At 51.5% G+C, this 11,120-nt stretch overlaps 1 protein-coding gene across 11 annotated transcripts in view; it reads right to left on the bottom strand.

Annotated features, from left to right (window-relative positions):
• PLEKHH1 (pleckstrin homology, MyTH4 and FERM domain containing H1) overlaps positions 1 to 11,120 on the bottom strand; it is a 50,580-nt gene that overhangs the window by 2,938 nt on the left and 36,522 nt on the right. For all 11 annotated transcript variants that reach the window (XM_070594093.1, XM_070594089.1, XM_070594088.1 and 8 more), the window contains exons 15-28: positions 10,725 to 10,805; positions 10,172 to 10,354; positions 9,681 to 9,789; positions 8,777 to 8,889; positions 7,981 to 8,157; positions 7,518 to 7,615; positions 6,843 to 7,020; positions 6,139 to 6,294; positions 4,942 to 5,042; positions 4,061 to 4,202; positions 2,757 to 2,899; positions 2,497 to 2,626; positions 622 to 708; positions 168 to 314 (exon numbers count right to left, since the gene is read on the bottom strand). In XM_070594093.1, the coding sequence (XP_070450194.1) occupies positions 168 to 314; positions 622 to 708; positions 2,497 to 2,626; positions 2,757 to 2,899; positions 4,061 to 4,202; positions 4,942 to 5,042; positions 6,139 to 6,294; positions 6,843 to 7,020; positions 7,518 to 7,615; positions 7,981 to 8,157; positions 8,777 to 8,889; positions 9,681 to 9,789; positions 10,172 to 10,354; positions 10,725 to 10,805 (1,845 nt within the window). The remainder of the gene's footprint in view (positions 1 to 167; positions 315 to 621; positions 709 to 2,496; positions 2,627 to 2,756; positions 2,900 to 4,060; positions 4,203 to 4,941; positions 5,043 to 6,138; positions 6,295 to 6,842; positions 7,021 to 7,517; positions 7,616 to 7,980; positions 8,158 to 8,776; positions 8,890 to 9,680; positions 9,790 to 10,171; positions 10,355 to 10,724; positions 10,806 to 11,120) is intronic.

Below are 11,120 nucleotides of genomic sequence, written 5' to 3'. Positions count from 1 at the left end.
TGAACCCTTTGGAGCACTGACTATAGACAAGGTGACAAGTTTTATTTGAGACAGGGCCCTTCTAGAGTACTGTCATAATTCCATAATTCCAGCTTCCTTTCTAAGCTCCCAAGCCTGCCTCATCATACCAGATCAGAGTAAAATGTTTTAGCAGCTGTCAGACCCACCTTGGGAGCAGCCATCCGGAAGATCAACTTCTCAATGTGACCTTTTCCAGAGCTGTGGTCTGGATTGGATCTAATCACAAGCATGAAGTCATCCCGACAACCACCAAAGGTCATCACGGAAGAGTAGGGATAAGTGACATGCACTTGCTGTGGGAAAGAGCCAGTTAGTTCTGGGGAAACTTTCCACCTGCCTCCTGAGCCAGGAGCCAGCAGCCCCTGCCTCTTCTGGGCACAGGAAGCCTTAACCAGGAAGGGAGAACTCTAAAGTGGCCATAATTTGGAGATCTACATCTTGAACGTCTATAAGCTTTGTCTGGAGGACAGCAGTGCTTGGGTGGGGCGGGGGTGGGGTAACCATGGTCACTTAGCTCAGGCCTTTGAGTCCAGAGAGGAGAAGAAAAGACACTGTTCAGGAGAAGGAGGGGTCAGGGAGCCAGCCCTCATCATTCCATACCATAGTGTTGTGGTCAAGGATGCTGACACCATCCTCATTCACAGCAATCCACACCAGAGCATTCTCCTTGGAAGACAGCTGTGCAGGCTGGGGAAACAGGAAAATCCCATCAGACATATCCATAGCTAGATTCTGAACCATAAGAGCTTTCTGAGGAAGAAGGCACATCCAGGGATCTGCTAGGCAGTAATTTCCAACCTTTTCCTTATCTTGGAAAACATAAAAGATGGTATTTGTACAGCATGCTAAAGCAAACAGGAGGCATCTGGCCTTGGGGCTCTGGCCACCTGTGAACTATCCTGAGGAGGGAGGGGATCACTTTCTTGGAGAACCTATAGCCCACCCTGCCATAGGACATTGGTTGGGAAGCTCTGTACTGCAGAACAAAGGCCAGCCCTAGCGGCTCTGTCACAGGCATGGAGAACAGGCTGTTTTCTCCTAGCTCTCAGAAACTGACAGCGTTCCACCAAGGTCTTTCCCAGCTGAAGTGCGTGTTGCTTCAACCAATTTCCTAGGGACTGTAAAAGAAATAGGAAAGCAAGAATGTAATCTTATGGGCTTTAGGCCCTACCAGGGAGCAAAGTGACCATTTGGTGGACAATTCCTGGAATGACTAATTTTCCCAGCCAGGGCTGCAGTAGGGCAATCCAGATTTCCTCTCCCTCCTACCCAAGAGGCTGGGGAGAGAGACGGACAGACAAGTCACCTTCTTCAGAAACTCCCCAACCTCCCAGACCAAGCAGGTCCCCCTGTTATATGCCATTATAACATCCCTGTAGTTTTCCTTCATAGCACTTGTGACAGCTTGTAAAAGAATTTATTTATATTTAGGGAAAACATTTGTGATTATCTGGTTAATGTCTGTCTCCCCCACTAAATGCGAAGCTCCATGAAGGCAAGGACTGTGTCTGATTTACTCACCTCCTGTAACCTCAAACAACCAGCACAAAGGCCTGAGACACAGTAGGAGCTCAACAACTTTTTTTCTTAAAGATTGGCACCTGAGCTAACATCTGTTGCCAATCTTTTTTTTTCTTCTTCTCCCCATACCCCTCCTCCCCGCCGGAACATGGTTGTATATTCTAGTTGTGAGTGCCTCTGGTTGTGCCATGTGGGACACTGCCTCAGCAAGGCCTGACGAGTGGTGCCATGTCCACGCCCAGGATCTGAACTGGCAAAACTCTAGGCTGCCCAAGCAGAGCATGCAAACTTTACCACTCGGGCATGGGGCTGGCCCCAACAATTCTTTGCTGAATGAATGAGTGAATGTCTATTGTCTACTCTGTACCTTCAGTGAACTGGATCATGATCCAACTTCAGGGACAGGATACTATGATTATGTATAAAGTTTGTGCACACCAGACACCCAGTGAAGAAAAGTTTTGACTGAAATCACTACCAGCCACCTGGCCTTCATGCAGGAGAAATTAACTGTTGCCTGTGCAGTTAGAGTCCCCTGTGGCCATGCCAAGTCAGTAGAGATGTATTTGTTTAGGTTATACATTATTCTATCTTTCAAATTTTTTTTTAAATGGAAGCCTTCTTAAGCAGGCTATCAAGGCTGAACCCTTGTGTGTGAATTAGTTGATCCTATCTTTTTTTTCAGGGGGAGCATTGAGAAAGAAGTCAAAAAAGGAAAGCTGAGGGTCATTCAGAAATAATCCTGGCCCGAAAGCAATGATCACAACTCTGCTCTGGACCATGGAAATCTGGAGGCAGCAGAAATGGGTGGAGATAGTGACCCCTGCTGGCTTCTAGTGTGCAGGCAGGGCTGCAGCCTGGACGGGCTCAACCATGAGCAGATGGGGACAGCAGCTCCAGGAGAAATTTAGGGTGTGGTGACCACTGCTTGCTCTGGAAACCAGCAGCACTTACCTGAGCAGCAAAGAGCTTAGCACCAAAGAAAGGCCATTTCCGGGCCACTGTCAGGTAGATGCGGATGCACTCAGGAGGGGAGCAGCCTTGCAGAGCTGCCCACTTTGTGGTCAGCAGATCTGCCAGGTGCCTGGTTGGGATGGATGGAGAGAAGGTGCCAGTGAAGTGCCAACATGTTTTCATTGAAGCTGTGAGGCCTTCCCCAACTCTGCAGCCCAGGCCTCCCCAACAGGAACTACCCTCAAGACCCTGCAACCTACCTCAGCTGTTCAGGGGGTGCCTCGTGTCTGTAGCGCCTTGGGTAGAACCTGTCTAGGACTTGCTGGAGGTGATGCTGAGCCTTGGCAGGGGGTGTGCCCCCAGGGCCCGGCGGGATGGGCCTCTCCAAGTCCCCGTACTCTACCTGTGGTAGAAGCATATGGAGGGACTGGTCAAGGATCTGGAGGTGGGTGGGGTGGGGGTGGGGCTGTTGGAGAGATGAAATAAACCATTACGTCATTACTTTATTGGGGGTATGTGAATGGATGTGAAAAACACTTCTTGTGAACAGACTTTACCTCAAGTTTCATCAATGCTAAATCCTAAGGTCCCAGAATGTTATAGATTGTCTAGACCTACTTTCATTTTGCAGCTAAGGTTAAGTGCCTTATCCAAAGACACAGTTAATCGGTGGCAGACAAGGGAAAACTATGTAGAAATTCTGGCTTCTGAGCCAAAAATCTGAGATACAGGATTGAAGATGCTATAGATCCTAGAGCACAGGAGAGTGTTCCAAACGTGGGCTTTGCACTCAGACACCCAGCTCAAATCCCAACTCTGCCATTTACCAGCTTTGTAATCCTGATCAAGTTACTTAACCTCGCTGAGCTTCAATTTCCTCATCTATGAAGTGGGGATGAGAACTAACAAGGATAAGACATACAAAATGTCTAGCACAGGGCCCTCTATAGAGTATTCAGTAAATGTTTATTATAAAGATCAACTATTATCATTTCCCCTTCCTCTGCAGCATGTAGATCCAGACTCTTTCTCACTGGAACCATGAAGGTATCCCAGATGCCTCTGGCAAGACGGCCTCCTAAAGGTCAGAGGGAGAAGAGTTGAAGTCTGACTGCATGTTCCTCTTCCTAATTACACTTATAATGTTTGACGGTTCTAAGTACAAATTTTATCACAATGTTATGTGATATACATCATTTAAGTATCATACTTAGTACTACCCTGTGGGGGCAGGCAGGGAGGCATTTTTGTCTTTAGTATACAGAAAAGGAAACTAAAGCACAGACAAGTAATGCGACTTGGCCAAGATTCACAGTGGGAAGGTGGCTAGGACTCAAACCAGGTCCCTGGATCCCACTTGCAGAGCTCTGCACATAGCCTGTATCTGCAGTGAGGAGCCCTGCTGGGTCAGGAGTCAGCTTCCCTTCACAGCAGGGACCGCAAGGTGGCCCTATCCTCGGGCACCACAGGATCTGCAGTCTCCAATGTTTCAGGCTGTGTGGTGCATTCCACCTGAGTCCAAAGGTGGTGTCCTGACCTTCTTGACTCCTGAGGAGAACCTTACCTGGGCCATCAGGGCAGCCATCTCAAGAGCCAGCTCCTTGTTGACAGGAAACCTCCCTGCCACTATCTCTCCACTAGTTTGAGAGGCGAGCAGCAGCCGCTCGCGCTCCGTCTCCCCTTTGACTTGGCTCCGAAAGTACAGCCTGCAGGGAAGAGAGTGAGAGGAAGCCAGAACTCAGCTGGGATCCCAACTGGATGAGGCCATCTCTGCATCTGTTTATCTTGATTTCCAGAGAAAGAAACTTCTCTTTTTATACCATTTGTGAGCCTATTTTCTTTTGCCTCCAGAAAAATTTAACCAAGCATGGCACAGAGGAGATACAGCACCAGCAGCACATGGTTAATTCTGAATACACCATTACCCTTAGGGGATGTGGTGAGGGAATCTGGTACCGGAATCACAGCTTACTAGGGAACTGGATGAGTTAAGATTCCAAGAGACTAATGGAAATTATTTGCCTGGGGACATATCTGGGATGGAATTTTCTTCCTCGAATTTATAAAAAGTCAGGATGTCTACTGTATTTCCCGGAATTGGTATAGAAGCCATTTACTCTTTAGCCTTAAATATCTAGTGCTCATACAAAATTTCACTGTCATAACATAACACATGCAGCCATCCCATAAGATTGGCCTGTTTTCTTGGCAGGTGTGTTGTGTGGGGGTGTGTACATGCAGTACATGGACTGAGAGCCTGAGCTGCCCAGGGTCTCACATAGGATCAGCAGAGCCATCCTGTGCCCCAAGTTAATGACCACCATGCAGTGTTGTATCTGTGGACCCCCTGCTTGTCCAGGAGAGGCCATCCAGTTGGGGAAGTGACAGATGGCACCCCAGTGGCAGCCCTCATGCTTGGCCCCACCCTTGGGCAGTGCTCAGGACCTGTTTTTGTACATCAGCTTCACAACGCGCGTGCCACCCTCAGACTTCCCCGAGTGCAGCTCCTTCAGGGCTTGTTCCCACCTGGAGATGGCATCGCAGATCTTGAAGAGGCAAAAGAGGAAAGTCAGAAAAGCCCCTGATGAGCTGGACTCTGGCAGAGCAGCCAGAGCAGTAGAGTTGAGTGACTGTCCTCCATCAGGAGGCTGACCTGCAGGGCCTCATGTTCCTGGGACCCAAGGTCCTTACAGTTCACTCACAGACAGACAGACAGGTGTAGCCTGTGCATGGCGTGAGTGGTAGAGCATGGAACGCTGCCTCCACTGGCCCAAACACCTGAGGGGCCTCCCAGGAGGCTAGGCAGGCCTCAGTCAAAAACCAGGGCCTCACATCACTGGCTCTGCTTCCATTCCCCTGACGGCTATTCTCCTCTTCAACAAATACACCCAGAGGCCTACTGTGTAACAAAGACTTAAGAGACACCTGCACATTTACAAAGAAGATATAGGGCATAGTTTTTCCAGGCAATGGTAAAAGACTATAGAAGCCTTTGTCCTGTTGCCATAAAGAAAGCAGACACTGGAGCCAAAACACTCATGCTCCTCAGGTGCTACAGCACATTCCCACAAACACTTAACACCCCCGTGGCACTAATACCAGACCACGTATGTGCAAGACAGGCCTTAAATCCCTTTCAAGGGCCTTTACCTGCAGAGGTACTGTAAGGATCTACCTCCTTAAAATGTGGTTGACCCTGTAAGCACAGCATACATGGTAAAATAGGTGCCAGTGTACAACATGGCGTCCAGTGGGCCTGGGCATAACAGTTGTCCACCCACACCCGTGTGTGCGTAACTGGCAGCAGGTTCGTTTGGGGCTGCTGCTGAGAAGTGCCTCTCTGTCCTTCTGACACTGAGCTGAGAAGCAGCTTTCCCTTGGATGCTGCTCAGCCACTCAAGGGAGGAGGGATCTGGGGATCTTCTCTCCAGAGACAAGGGCCCAAACAACTTTTCTCTGCCTATATGGGTGCATTTTAGTTTGGCACAGAAATGCTGGCCAGGGGAGCATCTTGGGCTCAGCACCAAACAGGCTGTGGAATAGTCAGGCACCCACCAGATGGGCTCTTTCCCCACCACCAAAATCCCAAAGCCCCAAGGTGGCTCAGGAGGGGCTCAGCTGGCCTAGTGGGAAGGCCATCACCTTGACGCTCCCCTGCAGGCAGTGTTCCAGGTCCCTGCCAGAAGGATCGTCCGTGAAGAGGGCAAAGCCAGAGTGGGATGACTTTCTCATGCCTGTCTCCTGGTTCAGCCGCTGGAGGAACTCATCAACTGTGGAGGAGCCGTCGAAACCGACCACCTGCAGGGGAGAGGTGTTAGTCCCAGAGGGCACTTCCCGAGTGGGGCTCATTAGGACTAATGGAGGGTCTGAGTCCGGAAGGTGGAAAGATTTGGCTGAAAGGAGCAAGGGCGAATGCAAAAGCCAAAGACAGTTGGTTTCCATATCCCCATGCAGAGGCTGAGTGTGTACGATGGGCCTGCCCACTGTGACCAGGAGTCGGACATAAGCTCTGCTCCTCCTTCACTGTCACTCTTTCAGAGGCCCTTTCTCATGCCACTTTCTTGGTCAGTGTCTCAGCTTCCCTGTTAATGCAGTGGGTTCAAAGGATCTATTTCCCAGGCACCAGACAGTGGAGCACTTTTGTGTTTCAGACTCTCTTCTCCCTCCACACTGGCGCTAACGACCCCCAAACTGGCCTCAAATCCCAGGCCCATCCTTTTGCTGGTTTGCCTATTAAGAATCGGCCAAGCCTAAGGAGGCTTAGCACCCACCTGGCCCAAAGGTGTTCTCCTCTGGGATGGTAAGATGAGAAGACTCGGGACAGAGAGCACGCCCAGCCTCCTCACCTGGTAAGTCCCATTGGCGAAGTGCACAGGGATGCTGAAGGGCAGGGAGTGGTGGAAGGGGTTACGCAGCAAGATGGACACCACTTCCATGCGTGACGGCCTGGCTTCCCGCTCCCCAGTCTGCAGGGTCCGCTCCACTGCTCGCTGGCAATAGGTGGCATACTGGCCAGTTTCATTTCTAAAAAGACAGGTGAAAGAAAAAGGGAATACTAGGGAATCCACTCATCCCTGCATCCTGCTCCTTACCCAGACCAGCCAGGACAAAACCTGCAGCTGGGAAGGCTGTGAAAAAGCCCTGAAGACTTGGGTCTCAGGTGTTAATTTGTCATTCAGGTCTTAGATGCTGCAGGTTGCTGGCATGGATATTTTCTCCAGAAGCCAGAAAAGCATGGCAATAGAGAATGAAAACTTGGGGACAATTTGGGGGTATTGTAGCTTCACGTCAGAGTCCCCACAAAACATCCATGTGTAGCAGGATTGGTATGCAGAGAAGCCCAGGCATGCCCAGATCTCCACGTGCCCATCTGTGAACACAGCAGTGGGTGAGGTCTCTGTGACCACGGAGCTCATCTCAGTGGGTAGGGATGACCTGATCCATCCTAGTCTTCCCCCATCCCTCTCAATCGTGCTACAGTAGGTAGTGCTGGAGTAGCAGTGGAAATGATGCTCACATACCTGGGATCTGCATGGCGCTGGAGCTGCTGTTTCACATACCAGAGGAAGTGGTGCTGAGGCAGGAAAAGTGGGGCACACAGAGCCAGGAGCTGCCAGCACTGTCAGGGAATAAGCAGTATAGGGTGAATGCTGGGTCTGCAGTGCCACCAGCCCTCACAGTCCTGAGCCACAGAGCCTTCAGTCCTCTGTCTCCAAACCAGAGCCCCGAACCTTCTGTGGATACCAGCATGACCAACTTAGTCAGGCTTTGTCCAGACTAGCAATCACACAATCTGACTGTGCACACACATCCAGAAGGGGCGCAGAGAGGGCAGCTGTGCCAAGGCAGCTTTGAGCACTGAGGCTACCCACTGGATACTAGGCTCACAGGATACCTGCCCGGTCACCTCCTTCCACCTTTCCCTCCTCCTGGGCAGCCTCTGCCAATGGCTCCTGTCAGCTGTTCTGCCCCATGGGTGCCCACCTGCATGAGGGAGTGCTTCTGAGGTGGGCGGCAGCTGGTCTGCTTCATGAGTTGGCAGTAGATCTCACTCTGCAGCTCGGGGTGAACCAGGCAGACCTGCAGTGCTGTCTGGGCCAGGGACACGTGGTAGTCCACCGAGGCGGCTTCCACTGGCACATTGATGAAGAGCTGGCAGGACTGGCAGGGAAATGATGGTGGGCACAGTCCCTTGGTTATCATCCTCTGTGACAGTGGACAGACTGCGTGCCCCCAGGGCTCATGGAAGGCTCCAGTTCATGACAGAAAGCCCTTTCTAAGAGGGAGCATTTTCATTGCTTGATAGCATCCATGCTTGCTGAGAAGGCTACTTTTGGATAGAATCTTTCCTTCTCTAAATGTTTCCATTACATAAAAGCAAGACATTTTCATTTTTTTAAAAAAATAGAATATTCAGACGGGCACAAAGAACATTCTAAAATAGGTCAGAATCTCTCAGGTCCAGAAGCAACATAAACCTGGCCTTTCCTGCTGTTTGCTACAGGAGGAGGACGACTCCTCAAGGAGAGTCACTGGAGCTTCCCAAGGGCTTGTGGATGAAGTCACTGAGCTTCCGGCCTCCCTGCTATAAAGAACGTGCTGGGGACGCTGTGGGATTCTCTTTCCCTTCCTCTTCAGATCCCTCTGTGGGCTTCCCCCTAACTGCCTGGGTCCCCTCTACCCAGGTATCACCACAGTGGGCAGAACTGCTCCAGGCAGAGCCTGGGCACATGGCAAGGGTGCCCCCAGCCAGTGGGCCTGGGCTCCGCTCCCACTTTACCTTGAAGAGCTTGAGGGCCTCCGTCTGCAGGGCCTCGGAGGGCAGGGTAGTGAGGGACGTGTACAGTCCGTCTTTGCTGTAGCACAGCATAGGATGCTTCCAGAGGGGGGAATCTGCCCAGAGCACAACACCAGAGAGGTGGCAGTGAGCACTGATGAGGGAACTCGCCTCCCACCCGCCCCCACTTTCATCTGTGGGGCAGACAAGGGTTTAACTGTCTGGGACACGTGGGTTGTGCTGGGTTTATGTCTGCAGTGTGGGGTATGCAGTTGTGCACTGCATTTAGCACACTCACAAGCATGGCTTACAGGAAGACAGCTACTGCTTTCCCCTGGGGCTGCAAAGGGGTGAGTGTGCAAGGCTGTGGGCAGCTGAGTGCAAGCATGTGTGTGCAGGGAGGTCTGGAGGGAGGAACATGTGTATCAGCCTGAACAAACAAGCCACAGAACAGCAGGAGAGGGTCAAGTGTGGTGGGTGCTGTTAGTTCCTCAGGGTCCTGAGAATCAGTAGCAAAATAAACACCCAAAATGCCCCAGACTTAGGTTAGTCTGACCCCAAGTTAGGCTTCATTTATTGATTAACAAACTCTAACTAGAGATTAACCAGCTGCTTCCTTTCCTCAACTCTCTGCCCAGCCAGCAAAGTTGCAAGTCGAACAAAGTAAAACACTGACCCAGGTCTCCAGAAAGTCTGCTTCCCAGACAAACTCCCCTAGACACAGAGTGCTCACCTCAGTACCTTCACCAGAGGCAGGGGCCCTGCAGCCTGGGCTGGGCATGCCTTTCTGTGGCTTAGACAGTTTTAAAACAGCTTTGGAGTACAGTAGGGCTTTCTTTGGTTCTGGACCAACAATTACCCAGCCACCACCCTCCAACCCAAGCAGCGATGGCCACCCTTGCGTTACCTGGGTCTCCCTCACCATCCATCAGTTTTCCAATGAGCTGCTCATAGGCAGTGCCCACCTTGGCACTGGGGCCACCGGCAGCCACTGTGAGGTGGTAAAGCCACGTATCCTGGAAGAGGATGGAAGGCCATCTGATGTGGCTGGGTGGGGAGAATGGAGGCAAGAGCTCCAAGGAAGCTTCCTTGAAGGGGGCAAGCCCAGGTGGGGGTCAGCTGGTTTGGCTGACACAAGTCAAGGCCACCAGTCTCTAAAAGGAAAGACTCAGGATCAGGTGACCATGAACCCACGTTTCTATCTCATGGCCCCAGTGAAGACACATTGGTCACTGAGGGTGAATTCAATATAAGGAATATTCCCAACCAGGGATACTGGTTGCCAAAATGTCCAGGAGGGAAATAAACTTGAATTTTGGGAAGCTTGGGGGAAAGAGAGAAGGGAAGATCAGAACCACAGGTCCGAGCTTGGCCGTGGGGCCCAGCGCCCTCCCTTACCTTTTCATGCTTAGTGCCAATGAGGAGGTAGGTGGGGCTGTGCTCTGGGGGGTGGATCACCAGGGTGCAGTGGGAGGAAAGCAACCGCCCGGTTCCTCCAGCCTCATAGTCCTCGTCGGAGTCACCAGATCGATCTACTTCTTCTATGCGCGCATCCCGCACAGGCAGACGGCCCAGGGGTCGCTGTGGACACGAGCCTTCCATGAATGGAAGAGCCAGCAGGGGACAGGGGAGTCTCCTTTCTCTTCCTCTGACCCCTCAGGCCCTGCAGGGCTGTGTTCATGGACGGGGACAGATGAGAGGATGGGGAGAGGCAGACTACAGCTCCCTGGCTGAGGTTTGCTTGGGGAAGCACGGAAGACCACACAGGCAGAATCTGTGGGCCATGCACACTGGACATGCACTCTGGAGGCATGCAGACAGCTGGCTCTGTATTTGTTGTGGGGTTAAGTCGGGTAGAGGGTAAAGCTGGGGCCTTCCATCAGGACATGGAGCCACTGCAATGTGGTCTGGGGGAAGAAGAGAGTGGGTGCTGCTGGGAGCCAGGACATACCTTGTCCTCATGGCTCCGATAGTAGTAGAAGGTTCTCCCAACAAGAGCACACCAGACCAGCTTGGAGTGGCCATGTTTTACCTGTAAGACAGAAATGCACCAGCATTATCAGAACTAGGTGACCCTAGAAGTAAATCCAGGACTGGCAAAGAGAAGCCACAGAAAGGCAGATGTCAAAACCCTTGGTCAAACTCAGGTCCTTAGTGGAGATGCCACCCAGACTCCCTACTACGGGAACCAGCCCTTTCACAGCAAGAGGTCATGGTGTGTACCATGTGACACCCATCCATCTTTGTACAACCTGCCATTAAAAGATTAACCAGGCCAGTCAGATGTGCTGTCCCAGGAATGTGAACGTGGGAAGAACCTGCTAGTCCACAGAGTCTATAGCTATGC

The sequence above is a fragment of the Equus przewalskii genome, chromosome 25 (genome assembly GCF_037783145.1).
Source record: "Equus przewalskii isolate Varuska chromosome 25, EquPr2, whole genome shotgun sequence".
Classification (NCBI taxonomy): domain Eukaryota; kingdom Metazoa; phylum Chordata; class Mammalia; order Perissodactyla; family Equidae; genus Equus; species Equus przewalskii.
This window is presented reverse-complemented; position numbering and strand designations above follow the sequence as displayed.